The sequence below is a fragment of the Dermacentor andersoni genome, chromosome 11 (assembly GCF_023375885.2).
Source record: "Dermacentor andersoni chromosome 11, qqDerAnde1_hic_scaffold, whole genome shotgun sequence".
In the NCBI taxonomy this organism is placed as follows: domain Eukaryota; kingdom Metazoa; phylum Arthropoda; class Arachnida; order Ixodida; family Ixodidae; genus Dermacentor; species Dermacentor andersoni.
Window position 1 is genome coordinate 11,610,059 of NC_092824.1, and position 20,837 is coordinate 11,630,895.

The 20,837-nt window shown below is 45.4% G+C and overlaps 2 protein-coding genes across 2 annotated transcripts; one reads left to right on the forward strand and one right to left on the reverse strand.

The window, feature by feature from the left end:
* Positions 1-9,840: 9,840 nt before the first annotated feature.
* Positions 9,841-10,387, reverse strand: UQCR-14L (Ubiquinol-cytochrome c reductase 14 kDa subunit-like). Its single transcript, XM_050167754.3, has one exon. The coding sequence runs from the start codon at positions 10,230-10,232 to the stop codon at positions 9,906-9,908; it is 327 nt and encodes a 108-aa protein (XP_050023711.1). The 5' UTR covers positions 10,233-10,387; the 3' UTR covers positions 9,841-9,905.
* A 388-nt stretch (positions 10,388-10,775) lies between these two features.
* Noc2 (Nucleolar complex protein 2) lies at positions 10,776-13,251 on the forward strand. The gene has a single exon (XM_050167738.2). It carries the CDS (start codon positions 10,858-10,860, stop codon positions 13,210-13,212), a length of 2,355 nt encoding a protein of 784 aa, XP_050023695.2. The 5' UTR covers positions 10,776-10,857; the 3' UTR covers positions 13,213-13,251.
* Positions 13,252-20,837: the final 7,586 nt, after the last annotated feature.

Genomic DNA, 20,837 nt, shown 5'->3' on the forward strand with positions numbered 1-20,837 from the left:
AGTCTCCCCGTGATTAAGCAGCAACAGCTCAGAAGTCTGCTTCGACGATACAAAGGCTGCTTTTCGACGTCATCGAGGATTCGACAAACACCAGTCGCAAAGCATCGCATAATAACCGAAGAATGCGCTCGACCACTACGCCAGAGCCCTTACCGAGTTTCGACGCGGGAACGTGAAGCTATAAGAGAACAAGTCGACGAAATACTGCGCGACGACATCATCCAGCCGTCGAAAAGCCTGTGGGCATCCCCTGTTGTCCTGGTAAAGAAAAAGGACGGAACCCTACGTTTCTGTGTCGATTATCGTCGACTGAACAAGATCACGAAGAAGGATGTATACCCCCTCCCACGGATAGACGACGCATTAGATCGGCTCTGCGACGCTAAATACTTCTCGTCGATGGACCTCAAGTCTGGCTATTGGCAAATTGAAGTCGACGAAAGAGATCACGAAAAGACCGCCTTCATCACCCCAGACGGCCTCTACGACTTCAAGGTTATGCCATTTGGACTGTGCTCGGCGCCTGCAAAGTTCCAGCGCGTGATGGACACGGTTTTAGCAGGATTGAAGTGGCAGACCTGTCTCGTTTACTTGGATGACGTCGTTGTCTTCGCCGAAAATTTCGACGATCACCTTAGGCGGCTTGCAACAGTACTCGAGGCCATCAAGTCATCAAGGCTCACTCTGAAGCCAGAAAAGTGCCGCTTCGCCTACGATGAGCTTCTGTTCCTAGGCCACGTCATCAGCAAGTCTGGAGTCCGCCCCGACCCGCAGAAGACAGCTGCCATCGCAAAGTTCCCGCAGCCCACCGACAAGAAGGCAGTGCGTAAATTTCTTGGCATGTGTGCCTACTACAGGCGATTTGTCAAGGACTTTTCACGCATCGCTGAGCCGCTGACACTGCTAACTAAATGTGACATCGAGTTCAAGTGGGAAACGCCGCAGGCCGACGCATTTGAAGAACTCAAACGACGCATGCAGTCGCCGCCCGTACTTGCGCACTTCGACGAGCTCACCGATACCGAAATCCACACTGACGCCAGTAGCCTAGGCCTCGGTGCCGTCCTAGTCCAGAGAAAAGATGGACATGAACACATGATAGCTTACGCTAGCCGGTCGTTGTCAAAAGCGGAAGGCAATTATTCCACAACGGAAAAGGAATGCCTCGCCATCGTTTGGGCTACAGCGAAATTTCGCCCCTACCTATATGGCAGGCCATTCAGAGTGGTCAGCGACCATCACGCGTTGTGTTGGCTAGCTAACTTAAAGGACCCTTCAGGACGGCTGGCACGGTGGAGCCTCAGACTACAAGAATACGACATCACTGTAACATACAAGTCCGGTCGAAAACACTCAGATGCCGATTGCCTATCACGCGCCCCCATTGACCCGCCGCCGCAAGATAACGAGGATGACGACGCCTTCCTTGGAATAATAAGCGCGGAAGACTTCGCTGATCAACAACGAGGGGACCCGGAGCTAAAAGCCCTTGTCGAGTATTTGGAAGGGCACACCGACGTTGTCCCTAGGGCATTTAAGCGTGGATTATCTTCGTTCACGCTTCAAAACAACCTACTCGTGAAGAAAAACTTTTCACCAGTCCGCGCCAACTACCTTCTTGTTGTTCCGTCGGCGCTGCGTCCAGATGTACTGCACGCCTTACACGACGATCCAACTGCTGGGCACCTCGGATTCTCCCGGACGCTGTCGAGGATACATGAAAGGTATTACTGGCCGCGTCTTACCGCCGACGTCGCCCGTTACGTCAAGACGTGCCGAGACTGTCAACGACGCAAGACACCACCGACAAGGCCAGCAGGGTTACTACAGCCGATCGAACCTCCTCGTCGACCATTCGAGCAGATTGGGTTGGATTTGTTGGGGCCGTTTCCGACGTCAACATCCGGGAATAAGTGGATCGTCGTGGCGACGGACTATCTCACCCGCTTCGCTGAAACAAAAGCTCTACCGAAAGGCAGCGCAGCCGAGGTGGCGAAATTTTTTGTCGAGAACATCTTGCTGCGACATGGCGCCCCAGAAGTCCTCATCACCGACAGAGAAACGGCTTTTACAGCAGAGCTCACCCAAGCCATTCTGCAATATAGCCAGACAAGCCACAGGAGGACAACTGCCTACCATCCGCAAACTAATGGTCTCACGGAGCGCCTGAATAAGACCCTCGCCGACATGCTAGCGATGTACGTCGACGTTGAGCACAAGACGTGGGACGCGGTCCTGCCGTATGTAACCTTCGCTTACAACACGGCGGTGCAAGAAACAACACAGATCACGCCGTTTAAGCTGGTTTACGGCAGGAACCCGACGACGACGCTCGACGCCATGCTGCCCCACGTCATTTACGAAGAGAATGTTGACGTCGCTAGCTATCTCCAGCGCGCCGAAGAAGCCGAACAGCTCGCCCGCCTACGGATCAAGAACCAACAGAGGACCGACAGCCGACACTACAACCTCCGACGACGCTTCGTCGAGTACCAGCCCGGCGACCGTGTTTGGGTATGGACCCCGATACGCCGACGAGGACTCAGTGAGAAGCTACTGCGACGCTATTTCGGACCCTATAAGGTCATCCGACGTATTGGCGCTCTGGACTATGAGGTCGTGCCAGACGGCATTTCGCATTCACAGCGGCGCCGCGCACGATCTGAAGTGGTCCACGTGGTGCGCCTTAAACCCTTTTACGGACGCTGACGAACTTCGTTATTTTTGTTGTTTTCTTTGCTACGAGTGCTTTTGTGTATTACTTTCGTTTGTTTGCAGCATCGGGTCGATGCTTTTTTTAAGAGGGGGGTATTGACACGTGTACTTAATTTTCTGGAAAGTTATCGATGCTTCTATCCAGCTGTCTGTTGTCGCCCAACCCTATGTTATCTGATTTCATCGCGTGACGCGAATGGTATAGAACTTTGTGGAAGGCACGCAGGTCCGAACGATTAGTCTGGAACATTCGACGACTGCAGTATAAAAGCCGACGCGCTTGACCCGCTGAGCAGATTTTCGACGATCGCCGACTGTGTTCGCCGCTTTCGTTGTGCTATAAGTGTAGCCTGTTTTGTGGGCACAGGTTCGCCCAATAAAATCTAGTTTTGCCTTTCACAGTATTGCCACTGTGTTCTTAACGTCACCACCACGTGACAATATTTAATTCAGTGTAACACGCTAGCATGCCAAAGCTGTGGCCGAGATTTTGCAGTCAATTGGTTAAATGTCAAAGATTGGTTGCCTAGACCATTCTGCTACCCTGACAGCCTCAGTTATACGTTTTTATTGCCTCACAAGGATTCACTTTTTGCTTAAAGGTTTCAATCAGCAGAGCAGTGAGAAGAAACGGAAAACACTGAAACCCTGTGTGTTGTAAATATGTTTGCTCACTTGTAAAGAAACGATTTCATGACCAGATCTGTTGCTTCACTGTCTGCAATCATAGTAAATTCCTTATATGAGCGTCAAAATGACATGCTACAGGTCTGCAAGCGCAGACAAATAGTGGTTTGTAAATACGTCCGGACTTTATCCGGTAATGTCTGCAGTTTACAGGTCTTACGGCACGCATAGGGTGATTGACTGTTGATCTCGAGGATGACGGTCGCATTTTCAGGGAGGCGATATGCAAGGCGCCCGTGTGCCGTATGATGTCAGTGCGCGTTAAAGAACCCGAAGTGGTCGAAATTATTTCGAAGCCCCCACTAGCTCCTAACACCCAACTCACGAAATGCGCACAGACAAAACGCGTTTGCATCTCGATACAGTGCGAACTGGGCCTGTAAAATCTCACAGGAGTAATCATTTGGGCTGACATAACATTGTTTTCATGATAAAGATTGATTCTTTGACGCTTGCAGAAAGCGCGGAATACCCGAAACGGGCTCCCTTTCACTTCGGTGGTAGAGATGCAGCCGACGCGAGGCTGGCGAGGCGCTCATTTCGGCTGCGTGCTTACCTTGCCTTGGTCAACAGCGCCGCCCCACAGCATCGGTGCGCTGTGGGGTCACGTTTGCGCCGCCGGTATTCACACCTCCCCTTCTAGCCACCCTACACGAGCTCCTTAACGCTGTCGCGTTAAAACGACGGAAACACTGATGACCACATCAAGCATATTTCTCTTGAGCATACATAGCCTCTTGTCCCCTCTTACCCCTGACCAAGTTTCACTAAGCCCAACATTTTTCCGTCTCTCTTGTTTTCTGTATTCTAAGTGAAATCGGGGTTTTGACGAAAAGTTGTCTGGTCAGGGATAATCTTGGCAAAAAAAAAGTGGACGCCGACCACGGAATTCAAATTTCAAAAGAAAACGATGTTTCGGCTCTCACATGGAAGCCTTGCTCATAATGGTTACAGGAGAAGTTTGTATGCAATTTATATCTAAAAAGGTGCGTACGCAGTTGGGAGCATATTGTCATTGCGATTAAGCGTCTGCACAGATGTTTTAATGTGCAATGATTCCAGATCTAATGATTCCGTTGCGCCCGGTGCCGATGATGAGTGCGTTATCCCAGTCAATTATGACCAAAGGTTTCAGCATGCTCAGCAATACCATTTGCAGAATAATTTTGTTTGATGACTTCGTAGCAATGCTGCTTAAGGTCTTCTATTTAAGCACGCTGTTTGCGCTGCCTTCTTTAGATATTTATTGCATGCAAACTTCACCTGTTAACATTGAGAATGAGGCTCCCGTAAGGGAGCCGAAGCGACTCATTTTTTTTTTTTTAAGTGTTAATTCCATAGTCTATGCCCGCTTTTTTTTTACCACTCTCTCTGAAGTGAAATTTAAGTATTGTGACTGCAGAAGCTGCTCATCCTTCCTCAAAATTATAGGAGTAAGCAGCCAAAATCACAGAGTCCTTACCTCTCACTGACCCGTACGCAACATTCTGGTAACGTCTGTATTCTTATTCGGCCTCAAAACGATGCCATTATAAAAAACACAGGCACCAAAGCTTTTGGCACACTCAATGGTAGTACTTCTTTATAGAAACTTTGAAGTCAATTTCCTTTGCATGCACTTTTGTTAGTACCGTAATTCTTATGTTGCATTGTACTTAAGGACGTAAAATATTACATAACATCGAAATGGTTCCATTAAAATAATGTCGCATAAACTCTTTCAAGGAAGTTTAATTCCTAACGCTCTCAGACATATCTTGTGTAAACACTTTTGTTGGTTAACCTGCCAATGAAAATTTGCACGACCCAATTGGGAACCTGGAAAGCACAAATGTCCAGTTACCCAAATGGAAACTTGAGGAGCCAATGGGACACACCAATGGGTTTCGCAAACCCAATCGGACTGGCCAATTGGCTTCCGCGAACCCAATTGGACAATTCAATTGGTTTACTCAAATCCAATTGGTTTTCACTTACACCATTTGAAATCCAATTGGAGTCAAATGGTACCAATTGAAAAACGCAAAGGGGTCCAAAGCTGTTTTTTTTTTTTTTTTTGACTGGGCAGTATTTGCCCTGCAGCACTGCCACGAGTTGAAGTCAAGATCCAGAAGTATGTGTCGCACGTAATTTTCCTTGCCAGCTGTTTCTAATTTGTATGCATGTCACTGGAAAGTACAAAGGATTCATTTCTGAATTGTTGGAACATTTATTTTTCATTTCATCTTCAAGAAATTTGCTTATTTCTTTTTCTGGTCACTGTGGACTTGTACACATTGAAGTTTCAGATATAGTTTGGCAAAAGCATTGCATAGTGGGCCTGTAGGATTTTTTTGTATTTAGCTTTACCCTTCTGACTGTCCAAATTCTGTCGATACCAACAGCAAATTTCTTCCTTGCCCTACTGGATTACAAATATTTCGCACTTGGAATGTCTATTCCACATTCCTCATAACTGTATACGGTGCCATGTAGTATTCTACAATGTTGAATTCGGCACTTGCACCTTCAAATGAGCAAGTGTAAGTTTGTATTGCGGAAATGAGTGCTTCTTCAATTGTCTTCGTCACATTGCTGGTGCCTCCTTCAGTGTGCGAGAATGGCTTGCAACAATATTGTTAAGTGTTTCATGTGAGGATATGGAATAGAATAACTTTCTCCTTTTCTGCTGAAGCCGAAAAAGAATTTTGACAGCTACCCCTTTTGCATGTTGGCCTTCGAATCTTGTAGATAATGGTGTGAGCAGCCTGGAGCATGCCTGTAGAGTAATCATTGTAGTACCTATTTTTAAGGTGGCAAAAAACAACACACAAGAGGGTTCCATTGGACAGAGCACTTATTGATTCACTCTACCTATTTTTAAGGTGCCAAAAATCAACACATAAAACACAAGAAAGGACTATGGGACAGAGCGCCAACTTGCCCAGCAAGAAGTTCTCTGAAGAGTAATGTTAGTTTGTGGATAATCATACTGATGCTGCTAGGAGGATGACATCTTAAGCACATTTTTTCATAGAGTTAACACAAATGTTTCCATCTTTCCCCTTGTGGCTCGATCATAAGTAGACCTGTTTATTTTTTAGTTACTCTGTCGTTTATTTTTGTTACATATCAGTATTATGTGCTATCAAGTTAGTGAGAATATAAAGCTATTCGATGTTGTATTCATGGAGTATCCTACCCAATCCGTCATCATTGGTATGTGCCATATGTCACAGGCAACAGTCATTCTAGTCTCTATTCTTGTGGTAAGAGTATTCCAAAGCCGATTTTTTATGCTTGCAGAGCAGCTGAAAGTTAGACATCAATACCAGCTCACAAAGCATCTTGTACGGCAATCAGCCAGCCACCTCCGCAGATGGAGAATTCTGCAGTTTTTCAATCATACTCTTTCTGTTGTCCTTGGAGAAGTTATGACAATGGCCATATGGTTGAAATTATAGATTACAACCAGCATTAGCTCAAGCCTTGCTAAAGGTCTCCAGTATGTGAAAATTAATAAAGCGCTAGTCTTCATATGCTATAGCTGCTATGTGCATTAAGCTCACAACTGCTTTCTGGGCAACATGACACAGGAATTCCCACTCCAAACACTCTGTAACATGCACTTTTACAGTATCTGCTTTGATCTACTTATCTGCATATCAGTAAAGATGGGTCTAGTTCACTAAAGATGGACCCAAACACTTGGCTTAGCAGGTTTCAAAAACTTTTAGTCCGGCAAAATGGCAAAAATTATTTGAAATAAGTGATGCAATGCTGATGAGGTTCGGGCATGAATTTCAAGATGCTTGGCCTTCATATCCTCTAGTAATAGTAAACCTGCCAAATTGGCAAGGGTCTTGAATGAATTCTTCACTAGGCTCAACTATTTTGTTTTTGCCCTGTATTGATTTTATAAGAAGAGTGCACAACAAAAATATTGTGGCTTCCCATTGTCTTAACACCCTATAACTGCCTTAGATGTAGGGACATTTGATATTCATCAATGAATACTTACACAGGATTTAGGCGATGCCTTTAAAGACAGGTGTCCCTTGTGCTTACATGTAAAGGAGAACTGACATTAAACTTTTGTGCTAATTTTTTATATTGATCTGGTTGCACATAGCAGCTTTTAAAACCCCACCAAGCCACTGAAAGCTGGGTGTCCTTTGAAGGATTCTTAATGTGTGCCAAGACCTTAACTAATTAATGTGTGCCAAGTGCTTAACTAAATAAAGTTTCTTTTGGCTCTTCTCAATCATCTAAATTGAAATTAAATTAATTCTGGTGTTCTATAAGTTACAACCACGATGCAATTACAAGGCATGCCATAGTTGAACTCAGGGTTAACTTTGATCGCCTGAGGTTTTTTAATGTGCACCCACTCCACCGTACACAAGCGTTTTGTCTTGTGTCTTGTGATTTTACACATTTTGGACGACTGCAGGTCACTCATTGCAGTTATGCGAGCTTTCGTACTTTTTACACATGCTATGTTTGCCCGTTTTATGCAGCAATCATAGATAGCCACAACATACCATTTTGGTAGAATAATTCGGAAGTAAACTTTAGCAAGACGGGGTTGCTCCATGTTGAGGTCCACAAGCATGGCATTGTAAATGGGTGCCAGAAGCAGTAGCATTTTATGGTATTTTGCCACACCACACAAAGTCCAAATGTTGTGCCCCTCCCTATTGCCACTGGTAAAAGCTGCTGGTGAAGCAGTGCGAGGGGCTTTTGAAGTATGCTGTGCTGTTCCTGAAATGCCGCCCAAGGTGACCATCTGTTTTGCCTACAGGAGGAAACATCCCTGGCCAGGAGTGTACCAAATATGCAGAAATAGCTGTTGATTGTGCCACTGAAGTTCTAGAGATGAATTGTAGTTTTGCTAGCTCAGGTGAAAACACAGCAATGCTGTAGCTAGCAGTGTGGTAAAAGCTGTTTCAGGGCTCTTCTAAGGCATAGCCAGCACTTCATGCATGCACATACTCACACACATGAGGCTTTAGCAGCAATACTTATAGTAAATTGCATTTGTGCAGCTTCACTCTGTTTTTAACACTGCCAGATTTTAAAATCTGTGAGAAAAGGTCAGTCTCTCGTTTAATTTGTTTATGCACACAAATGTGTGTGTGCGTGGAAGAGGTTAAGGCTCCTTTATCAATAAGCCAAAATACTTCCCAGCACGTACAAAGCCAATACATTACCAATAGCCCAAAATAGTTCCAATAGGCCAATATAGTTCCAATAGGCAAATATAGTTCCAATAGGCAAATATAGTTCAAATAGGCAAATACAGAACCAATAGGCAAATACAGAACCAATAGGCAAACACAAAACCAATAGACCAATAGGTGTCAATAACCCAATAGGCTATTGGTTTTTCTATTGGGAATTTTTGCTAGGGAATTAATTCAAGACAAAGGATGCTTCACTTTGATAAAAATGATGCAGATTCAATGCACATCATAGCGGTGTCTTGCACAATGCATGAATGGCTTTAGGAAAAGTGTAGAGAAACAGGTATCTTTCTCCGCTGTATTTTCCTAAAGCCATTCATGCGGTGCGCAAAGCACCGCTATGAACTATTACCAACTCACCCAAGCTTCAACCCTTCAACGCAGATGTAATCTATGTGACGGTGTTAACGAAGTGCCATGCAACTTACAGGTACAATTGTGTTTACCTTTACTTCTTTCTATATTTACCGTTAATGTGTAATCTCATAAATATTTTACCTGTGCACAAGGCTATGCCAAAATGGAAACACTAAATCTCGTGGACTTAACAGTGCGAGAAGTGTACCAAGTAATGTCGGGAGGACAAAGGCTTGTGCTACAGTGCTTGTCGAGGGAAGAATGGCGATAACAGGTGTATGCACAGAGAAGTCAAGACACATATCCAACTACATTTGAGGATATTCTATACCTTTTTTGTCACAGTGGCACATACCTGTTCTGGATGATGGCCAAAAAAAATGGCCAGATACTCAGTCACATGTACACAACAGCTAAATTATAGAAAATCAACTCCGTTAAATCAGAGGAGCTGTTGAATAAAATGCGCTTTTCCTGCGTGCCGACATAAATAGAAATCTTATGAAGGGATTTTTTTCTTAATATGCAAAACAGAGGCGCGCTCGCTGCCACTATTTTGCCAGCCAATACTAGATGTAAGCTCGTTCGATGGAACTTGTATTTGGCACCGATGTGGCGACAGCGACAGACCCAGCAGCAGATGTCGCGTCCAACCGGGGGTAAAGGGTAGGCGAAATAAGCTTCGCTGTAATGAAATTCAACTCTGTTGCAACTTTCTCCACCGAGGTGATTGGCCTTGTTGCGAATACTGTGAATACAATTTAACGAAGATGTTCCGTCCTCGAGGACATGGGCTAGTATGCAAAAAAAAACCTTACCGCCCACACAGTCCAAAAATTCAATATCCACTACACCATGCGAATACAACAAGAGCATTTATTCATTCAATCTAGCAGCATGACGATGCTGGGCAAAGGTGCGTCAGTGGGTCCTGTACCATTCCTTCTTCTCAGCCTCTTCCTTCTCAATCTCGGCGATGTACGGCTCAAGATAGGGCACGTCGTCCTCGAATTTGGTCCACTGACTCTCCGGCAGGATAGTGTTCGAGATGCTGCACTGGATGGCCCGCAGCATGCGATAGTTGCGTTCGTCCTGCAGCTTCTTCGGCAGCCGCCGCACAGCTTCCAGCGTCACCGGTTCGTCGCGATACATGTCGTTCTTCAGCAGGCCGTACTGATAGTACTTGCTCGTCTTGAACACGAAACGGGCCCAGGAGTTAGTGCTTGTCAGTGCCTTGTAGCCGGACATTGTTGCGAGCACGGTTGCGAGAGCCGCAACTGCCTCTCTCGTAGTACAGTCACAGTACGCCTAGTTCACCTTCGCGGCGCCCTCGCGTTCTTGGGATTTTGCAATGGCTTCAATAGCTGCCTGCAGTGGCTACCAACGGCTCGTTAAAGCACAGGGTCGAAAGTGCGTGTCTGCGTCATTACGCACTTTAAATAAGTACCCTAGAGGGAAATGTGGCGCTAGTGTCTGCGGGGGCATAGAGTTTCTTACATCCGTGGTTTCTTACAAAAATTTTTGTAGGGAACTCATGAGCGCGTGCGTCTAAATGTCGTACAATAAATCTCTCACGTGACCTGATCCATGGTGCCTAGCATAGAGTTTCTCACTGGTGCCTAGCATAGAGTTTCTCACTACATTACATATAACATTACATATGTTATAGTGAGAAACTCTATGGTGCCTAGCATGCGCGCGGCGAGCCTTTTCTCTTCGCCTTTCTCCTCTGGCTTGTCGATCCGGCTTGGCCATGGGCGCGGCGCAGCTTGCATACACGTACAAGCGTATAAATCCAAGCCAAATATCAGCCGTAGCCGCATGCACGTTAGAAAGCGTCGTACTACACGTGTGTTGACGGCGCAGACCAGTTATGGCTCCAACGAAAAAGCATAAAATGCGAAAGAAACAGCTCAGCGAGGTGAGCGTCGAAGAATTCATGGCAGGAGGCTTTTCCTCGGACTCAGAAGATGACCGAGCCGCGACAGCAGGTAAACCTAACGGCAGGCCTGCTAGTACTGACCGGCTGTCAGCAGCGAAACAGAAAAGCCCACTCAAACGGAAAAAACAGCGCTCTATGGCTTACGATGGAAACCTCGAAGCGAGTAGTGAGGACGATGACAAGCCCGTGCTGAAGAAGCCGCAAAAGCTGAAAGCGAAGGTAGCCAAAACATTAACGAAGGTGGCCAAAAAAGACGAACCACCGGGCCAGAAGCATGACACTTTTGCAGCATCCGAAGAAACGGATAGTTATTCTGACGCTGACAACAACGAGAGCAGCGAAGACGAGTCCGACGTGGACATTGAGAAGCAGAAGGAAATAGTCCGCAAGCTCAAGGATACCGACCCCGACTTCTACCAGTATCTGGAAGAACACGACAAGGACCTCCTCGACTTCTACACCGCCGAGGGGGACGAAGGCGAAGCGGAGGAAGAGCCCGACGAAGCGCCGAAAAAGAAGCAACTGCTCACACTCGAGGAGATCGATCGGTTCGAGAGAGACTTGCAGACAAAACCCGAGCTGCGCAAGATCGCGGAAGTGGTCAACTGCTTCAAGGCAGCCGTCTTGCAAGCAGAGGGACACGACGTCGGCGCCGACTCCAAGAAGCAGACGAGTACTTTCAAAGTCGAAGGGCAGGTCATATTCAACGCCGTCGTCAAGCTTTGCCTCAGTGATCTGGTTCCTGCTCTGCACAAAGTACTGCGCCTACCGGAGCCTGCAGTGGTTCAGGACGAGTCGAACTCGTTTGACCCGACCAAAAGTCACAGCTGGAAGAAGGCTTCAGTTGTCGTAAAAACATACCTCATGAATGTTGTCAAGCTCATCACTGCGGTGACCGAGCCACAGCTTGTATCGGTGCTCCTAAGACACATCTTGTTTTTAGTTCCGTACTACGTCGCCTTCCCACAAGTCGCCAAGGCACTTCTAAAGCGTCTTGTGCAACTTTGGTGCGAGGCGGAAGAAAGTGTTCGCGTTATCGCTTTTGTCTGCCTTGTCCGCACGATCCGCGGCCTTCCGCGCAACTACCACGACACTGTACTGAAGCACATGTACATGTCTTACGTGCGGAACTGCAAGTTCACCTCGCCAACAACGTGGCCACTCATCAACTTCATGAAGCGTTCGCTTGTTGAGGCTTACTCTGGAGATGAAGCCCTGGCCTATCAGCATGCGTTTCTCTACATCAGGCAGCTTGCCATTCACCTCAGAAACGCTATGACAGTTCGGAAAAAGGACACCTGCAAGGCCGTCTACAACTGGCAGTACATCCACTGCTGCCTCCTCTGGTGCCACCTGCTGGCAACAGTGTCACCTAGCAAAACGCTTCAGCCTCTCATCTACCCACTGGTTCAAACCATGATCGGCACTATTCAGCTGATTCCAGCAGCGAAGTACGTCCCATTGAGGTTCCACTTGGTTCGTGGCCTCATGCAGCTCTCGTCCAGCACGGGCGTGTTCATCCCAGTCATGCCGCACCTTCTGGAAGCGTGCACAGTTGTCAACTTTGGTCAGAAGCACTCTGCAACATCAATGCGGCCTCTGGAGTTGAGCTGCATGTTACGCATCTCGCCGGCACAAATGAAAGAAAGTGGCTTCCGCGACGCCATCATCGAGACATTTTATGAGCTTGTCCTGGAGTACCTGTCCAGTGTGTCTCATTCAGTGGCCTTTCCAGAGCTGGTTCTCCCAGCCTTGATCTACCTGAAGGAGTTTTGCAAGAAATGCAAGGTTGCAAACTACACAAAGAAAGTGAAACAGCTCATAGAGAAGATGGAAGAGAACTACAAATTCATTGAGAACCGCAGGACGAGCTGTAACGTTGCGCTTGGTGATGTGCAAGGGCTTGACAACCTCGAGCAGAGATGGAAGCAGGAAGGGACACCCTGGAGCAGGTTCTACGAGCAGTGGAGCAAGCTGCGAAGCCAGAGGCAGGAGACTGCCGTCCACGGGAAAGTGCTGACAAAGCTGCCAGAATCTGAGTCAGACTCCGACGATGGCAGACCAAGACGGAAGAAGAAGGCAGCAAAGAAAAAAGAAGACCTCAAGAAGAAAGACAGACTGACAAGCACAGACAAGGAGCAAAAGAAGAAAAGTGCTGTGACAAGGGAATATTCTGAAATAGCTGTTGATGATGACACTGACATTGTGCAGGACATGGCCCTGTCCTCAACATCTGAAGAGGAAGAAGTAAGCAGCGACGATGATGATTTCGACGAAAGTGATTAATTCAGCATTGTCACCATAGTAAACACCTTTTTAAAGAGACTCAAGAGAGTTATTTTCTGGGCAAGGAAACCACAGGGGTGACCTTATAGACAGCTTAAAGAACAACTGCAACGAAATTTAGTTTCAAGTAGTGTAGACATAAAAAAGCCTATGTGCAAAATTTGAAGTATGAGCATAAGCATCACAAAAATCTAGCAAAAATAGCCATTTTTGATTCCAAAACTGGAGAAGAACACTGCCAGAAGTGACACGTGACCTAGAATGTGCGGTTTCTTGGAATGACTTCCAAGATAAGGTGGCGCCTGTGGCTGCCAGTGATGTGCTGAAAAGTTCCAGAGGCGGCATACTGGAACTTTGGCCATAGCAACAACCACTAGGTGCATTTGTCATCTGCTTAGGCTATGTTTAAAGGCTGATAACATGAAAGCTACATAATTATCAGCCCTGTGTCTTTGCCAAGATTGCTTCATTGGTATGTACTACTCGTCTATGACAAATTTAGCCAAAGCGAAGTTTTGTTGCAGCTGTCCAACTGCCCTGCATGTTCTGTTAATAGATGAAACAAAGAGTAAAGGCTGCAATATACATTTGTTGTCCCAACCGGTTGTAGGATGGGGTTTAATGTTCCAAAGGAACGCTGGGGTTATATGAAAGACGAAGTAAAAGGCTTCGGATTAATGTTGACCAACTGAGGTTCTTCAGCATGCACCCAAAGTACTGTGCACAGGCGGGAAAACAGTTGCAAGTAAAGAAAGATAGACAGCCCTTGGAAAGTGTAATATATACCCACAGAATGCTAATTGCATTAAAGTTACTGTTCCAATGATTAAAGCATGGTATTTGAAAATATTTGCAAGTCAGTTATCAGCAGCAGCCTATTTTACGTGCACTGCAGGACAAAGGCCTCTCCCTGCGATCTCCAATGACCCCTATCCTGCGCCAATCGATTCAAACTGCGAATTTCCTAGATTCATCGCCCCACCTAGTCTCCTGCTGTCCTCGACTAGACTTCCCTTCTCTTCGCACCCATTCTGTAACCCTAATGGAACAATGGTTATCTAACATGCACATTACATGACCTGCCCAGCTTCATTTCTTTCTCTTAATGTCAATTAGAATATTGGCTGTAGTACCCTTTTACTCACTGATCCAAACCGCTCTCTTTCTATCTCTTAACATTATGCAAAGCATTCTTCGTTCTATCGCTCTTTGCGCGGTCCTTAACTTGTTCTCAAGCTTCATTGTCAATCTCCAATCTCTTCGTTGCCAGTCTCTGCCTCGTATGTCAGCACCAGTAAAATGAACTGATTGTACACCTTCTTTTTCAATGATAATGGTAAGCTTCCAGTTAGGAGCTGACAATGCCTGCCGTATGCGATCCAATACATTTTTATTCTTCTATGAATTTCCTTCTCATGATCAGGGTTCCCTGTAGTTACTTGACCTAGGTAAATGTACTGCTTCACAGACTCTAGAGGCTGACTGGCCATCCTGAATACTTATTCCCTTGCCTGGCTGTTCATCATTATCTTTGTCTTCTCCATATTAATCTTCAACCACTCTCTTACACTCTCTCTGTTAAGGTCTTCAATCATTTGTTGCAACTCATCTGCAGTGTTGCTGAATAGAACAATGTCATCGGCAAACCGAAGGTTGCCGAGATATTTGCTGTCGATCCTTACTCCTAAGCCTTCCCAGTTTAATTGCTTGAATAATTCTTCGAAGCATGCAGTGAATAGCATTGGAGAGATTGTGTCTCCTTCTCTGACCCCTTTCTTTATAGGTATCTTCCTACTAGGGATATCTTATTTACTTCATCCCTTTTTTGAGGTTCTGCACATGTGGTATCATTACGCATTTTACACAGGGCAGTATTTGTGACAGTCCATTTCAGTGTTTGTTATTGGTTGATCCTGGTGATAACAGCAGTGCAACAGCATCCAAGGCAATGACAGGCAAAAGTAACAAAACATTAAATAAGGGTGTTACAAAATGAGCCCCGAGCTTTTCTTCTGCAGCTGGTTCCACTTGTGTAAAGCTAACATTGGAGACGTGTAACAATTTAAGCAATAAATGGCTGCCAAAACAGATTGAGGAAGCAGTGGGCAACATTTGCAGTGGCTGCATTTGTAGATGGAAGCAAAGCCACGCAAAGTGGTTGGAGAAACCAAAAGTGCTGCCACACGTGCTTGGACTACTTGGCATGCCACCCCCATCCAAACATGATTGGTGCAACCAGGAATCAAACATTCAAATGTTGCAGCGAGCACTGCTTGCATGGCCCTCCTGAACCACCCAGAGTTATCTGTGCCTTAGGCAACGTTCCTCTTGTTCTTAATAGGACATTGTGCGGCCTGCAAAATGTGCAGTGGGAAACAAAAGTTAACAGACAATGAATGTTAGTGTCAAGCTGCATGTTAATGCCTCCTACCAGCCAGCATGGCAGCTGCTTTCGATAGGAGGGCTTTGACAGAAGCATGTCCATTTTGTATTGGCAGGCATGTCAATTTTTCATGCTAGCCAACAATTACATATTGTTTTGCCATGCTTCAGCAGATAGAAGCATCTAAGAAGGCATTAAAACTGTCTAAACACATAGCACACTGCATTATTGGCTAAGTGGTGTGCAGATAAAGGTTTCCCGTCTGATTCTGCGACGCCAAGGCTGGGGTAGGAACACATCATGCTGGCCCTTAATGTACAGTGATGAGATTACAAATATTTCATGTTCGAAAGAATTTACATGCCAGGGAGCACCAAACACACTTCTGCCCAAATGCTTCTCTCAGCAGTAGCTGCTGTGGCAGACACACACACAAAACTGAGTTTGGCACATACTCGATTGGTACACAAGCTTTCATCATAGACTGCACTGTCACGCTACTCACTGCCTGACCACAATGTCAGACCTATTCAATAGCAAAACAATAGCAAAGTTGGCAGCCATTTCACTCGCTCAGCTGTTTGTTGGTTTTGCTTCACGCATTACACATGGCGTAGGCACACCTAGTAACTTGCTAATCACCTCAACATGATCAGCATGGCACACAGTGTTGTAAAGTCCACTGCCTCCTTCACTTTTGTTACTATTGCTGTTTATTTTATTCCCGGCCCAGTACTAGTCTGTATGTATGAGTGATTCCTCCACATTTCTGAGGTGTGTTTCAACCACAGCATAGAGAGAGATCTGTTTTGTATCTACGGTGCGATACAACCCTACGCCATTTCAAGGCATGGTAGTCCCCATCCATGTTCAGGTACCATGCCCTGAATACTAGTATTCATGCGATTAGCATTCTAAGAATGCTTCATGCACTTTCTGGTATCTATGTCCGTGCCAGTATCTAATCTGTTTCGTGCCAGCTTGGGTCACTGGTTATATGCCACAGGGTATGTGCTGGTGTTCAATAAAAAAACAATTTCTGCAGTGCTGGGCAAAACTGAATTTGCGCCATATAGGTGAAAGCAATGATTATAGCTGCCAGACGTGTGTACCTTTGTAATAGCATACATAATTTATAATGGTCGCAAGAACACAGTAACATGGTGTCTGTACAAAGCAAATGAAGGGCCATAATTGTGTGTGCTCCATTTTCTGTTAAAGAAAAAGCTTCGACAATGTCAATGACTGTAATAACCAGCTCCAGTGCCATTCTTGCCTTTGCATGGCTTATCAATCCATCGATTATGATGACCGAATGTTGAAAGAAGCTAATGCTCAAGATTGTTCTTTGCTTGAACACACTCCTCAGCAACTGTTGTCACTTTCTGCTTCTGCAAGCAAGCAAATTCACTCGCCAAGTGGCAATTAGGGCTGCCAGTGAAATGGTGAAATTTAAGTTGGCTGGCACGTTGGCGCATCAGACGCATGGGTTAGGAACAAGCCCTCCAGCCATGAATAGCTTGACAACTAAAACATACATCAGTGAAAGTGTTTTTTTTTTTAACAGAACATGAGCACACACAATTATGGCCCTTCATTTGCTTTGTACAGACACCATGTTACTGTTTTCTTGTGACCATTATAAGTGATGTACATTATTACAAAGGTACACACGTCTGGCAGCTATAATCATTGTTTCACCTATATGGCGCAAATTCAGTTTTGCCCAGCACTGCAGAAATTGTTTTTTTATTGAACACCAGCACGAAACAGATTAGATCCTGGCACGGACATAGATACCAGAAAGTGCATGAAGCATTCTTAGAATGTGAATCGCTTCAATACTGGTATTCAGGGCATGGTACCTGAACATAGACGGGCACTACCATGCCTCTTCATTGTCCATCTGTAGTGACAATGAAGAAAACAGTTGCAAAACTGTGAATGACGAAACTAACATTTTTATTGGGCGAACCTGTGCCCACAAGAGCAAGTTACACTCAAAGCACAATGATAGCAGTGAACACAGTTGGTGATCGTCGAAATCTGATCTGCAGTGCAAGCGCGTCGGCTTTTATACATGAGCCATCAAAGGTTCCAGAATAATCGCTGGTGTCCGCGTGTCTCCCAGAAAGTACTACAGAAGTCACCTCGCGCATGCAATCAGATTACACAAGGTTCCGTGACAACAGACAACGGATAGAACCATCGATAACATTAGAGAAACTTCCGATATGCACAGGTGCGTCCTGTGCTGAGCGATAATGTTTAAACTTTGTTAACTGGTGAAAAAATGGTCACCCAAGAAAGATAAACAAGCATACATGTCAATATTCAATGTACACTTACACACACACCATGTGTGGACTTTGGGGTGGCACTGCTATATAGATGGCGCTAGAGTTACTGTATGTGCTTCCTTTGGTAGCATATACAGTAACTCTAGAGGCGCAGTGTGTCCAGAGGGAAGCACGAGAGAGGAGCCTGGCTGCAGTACAAGCCTTCTACGTGGCATATTTTGGTGGTAGCAATATGGTGCGTCACTGCACATTGCTTCAATGCTAATAACATTAATGTCGACAGTCATCCTGAGGTTGTGCCTGCCACATTTCTTTTTTCTTCTCCGCTGGTGTTTCTGCCGCAGCCGTGCACACTTAATTCGTCACAGCAGCCACTGAAGCAACATGTAGTGGTGGTGTCAAGAGGAGCATGCAGAAGAGTGTTTAGCCAATTGCATGGCATCCAAGATTTACGATGTTGTGTTCTATGGTTGTTTGATGGGCATGCCTGCAACTTTCTGCATACCTGAAGTGTATACACAGCCTGGCTCTGTTCAAGCCAATGTCCCTCAACAAAGCGCTGGGCCTACCACTATCACTGCTGTATGTTTAAGTTGTCAAGCTATTCATGGCTGGAGGGGTTGTTCCTAACCCATGCGTCTGATGCGCCAACATGCCAGCCAACTTAAAGATTTCACCATTTCACTGGCAGCCCTAACTGCCACTTGGCGAGTGAATTTGCTTGCTTGCAGAAGCAGAAAGTGACAACAGTTGCTGAGGAGTGTGTTCAAGCACAGAACAATCTTGAGCATTAGCTTCTTTCAACATTCGGTCATCATAATCGATGGATTGATAAGCCATGCAAAGGCAAGAATGGCACTGGAGCTGGTTATTACAATCATTGACATTGTCGAAGTTTTTTTTAACAGAAACTGAGGACACACAATTATGGCCCTTCATTTGCTTTGTGCAGACACCATGTTACTGTGTTCTTGCGACCATTATAAATGATGTACGTTATTACAAAGGTACACTCATCTGGCAGCTATTATCATTGCTTTCACCTGCAAGAGTGTGTGGGCTTTGCAGAAACTGAAGAAAAAGGAAATTCATTTGTAAGCTATGTGACTATCTTTCTAAAAGAAAAGCATTGCATGTTAACAGAAGCAAGAAACAGATGCCACACGCTCATTCGCTTTAAGGATGTAACACACATGTTACAATGTTGCAGATGGAAACGTTAGCAGATGTTGTGAGTTACAAATAAATGCTTGCTCGTCATTCAGTAGCAAAACCTAAAGAGAGCAAAATTACATTCTGCATGCCATATGCAAATGTAGGGGTGCATATTTTAAATGCTCATGCCTATCTCTTAATGCCAGAAATTTCCTGCCACTTAAAAGGTTAAAAAACAAGACAATCCTTATTCCTTGGCCCAAGAACAAGTATATAAATGAAGCACCAGCTTTAGTGACTTTTTGATTCCCATAACCTAAATTACTGTGAATAGAAGTTACAAGTGCCTGACTGCTTGATACATTTACTCTTATGTGATCTGTAGAAGAACTTTCTGCCATTTTCGGAAAGCTTTCGTCATACTTTAGTGTCATGTGAAGTACTTCCGGATAACATTGAAAGGCTCTCCTACAATTCAAAAATGCATGCAACATTTATGCAACAGCATATGCATGCTGTATACAACAACCCACTGACAAGCAGTGCATGCACTACATGGCTGCTTGGGGGGACATGGGGTCGCAAAGATGTGCCAACCTTAACGATTAGTTGGGTTCAAAGTGAGAACCTCACAGCTGTGATATGGGTGCTGTATTTCTACTCAAAAACATTCACACACACAAGAAAAAAGGAAAAGAAAAAAAGTCACGGTTTCGCCCGAATGGCAAAGCATCGACTACGATAGCAAACTAGTCGACAGCTACACGAAGTGAGGATAATAGTTTTATCTGCCGTACAAACTTGTAAATAAAGGCGCACTAACAAAATTAACAAGCACGGTGTCATGTGCACCACGCAAAAATCAACGCATCTGACTCGGTGACCGCGGAAACTCTCTGTTGAAATGCTTGTCCTGTTGCACCACACAGCCTCATGAAAACCAACTATGGTCAGATACAACTCAAGTCTGCAGTGAAGCCCCGCCCATGACTCTTAACCGCCAGCCACTGGTCCTCCGCAAGGCTGCAAATAGTTCGTACTTCAAACTTTCCCTGTTAACTAAGTAAGGCGGTGACCACAAATATAAAATTAAAAGTGCATAATTTTATACGTTTTCGCTCGTTTATTACAATGTAATGGTGAAAGCCTAATGCTTTATTGAACTAAAATAAAACGCTTGCTTCACTGCAACTATTTACTGTCAAGTTGCAATACAGTCGGCATAGAAGTTTCATGAGTGAAACGTACTCAGCAGTGAAATGAACTGTACCATGGAATTTTGAAGAGTGAAATGCTCAGGCTCCATATACTTTGTCCGTGTCTATTCGTAGCATTGTGCATGCTGTGTGTTCTCGCGCTCACTCTTTGTTGAAGCGATAGACAGCACAAATGTCACTTCGCTCGCCGCTGCTGCCAGGTTTCCTTATGCCAGCGTTTTGACTTAAAAGGGCTATAGTAGGATACAACTAAAAAAAAATAGCAGTTGGCAACCAAGGCACACGGACCGCGCGGGGTTGTATTAATAACCAATCACTGAAGCAAACGAAGTCGTCGTCGTGTGACGTTTTCACAAGCCGCCACCGCACCTAGACTCTGCCCCCAATGCAGATCGTTCTCAAGATATGGCCATGTGACCGCGCACAGCCACCACATGCGCAGTTGCAGCCCGAGTAGAACCTCCCCTCCTTCTCTCTCTCCCTTCCCCCCCCCCCCCAGTGCCTCGCAACGTTGGGCGTCTTGTGCGCTTCCTCCCCGCTTTCGTCTTTTTTGCATGGGCGAGATTGAGC

What these genes read in the sequence shown, in the direction of transcription:
- UQCR-14L (XM_050167754.3), bottom strand. Translation starts at nt 10,232, where the DNA reads ATGTCCGGCTACAAGGCACTGACAAGCACTAACTCCTGGGCCCGTTTC.
- Noc2 (XM_050167738.2), top strand. Translation starts at nt 10,858, where the DNA reads ATGGCTCCAACGAAAAAGCATAAAATGCGAAAGAAACAGCTCAGCGAG.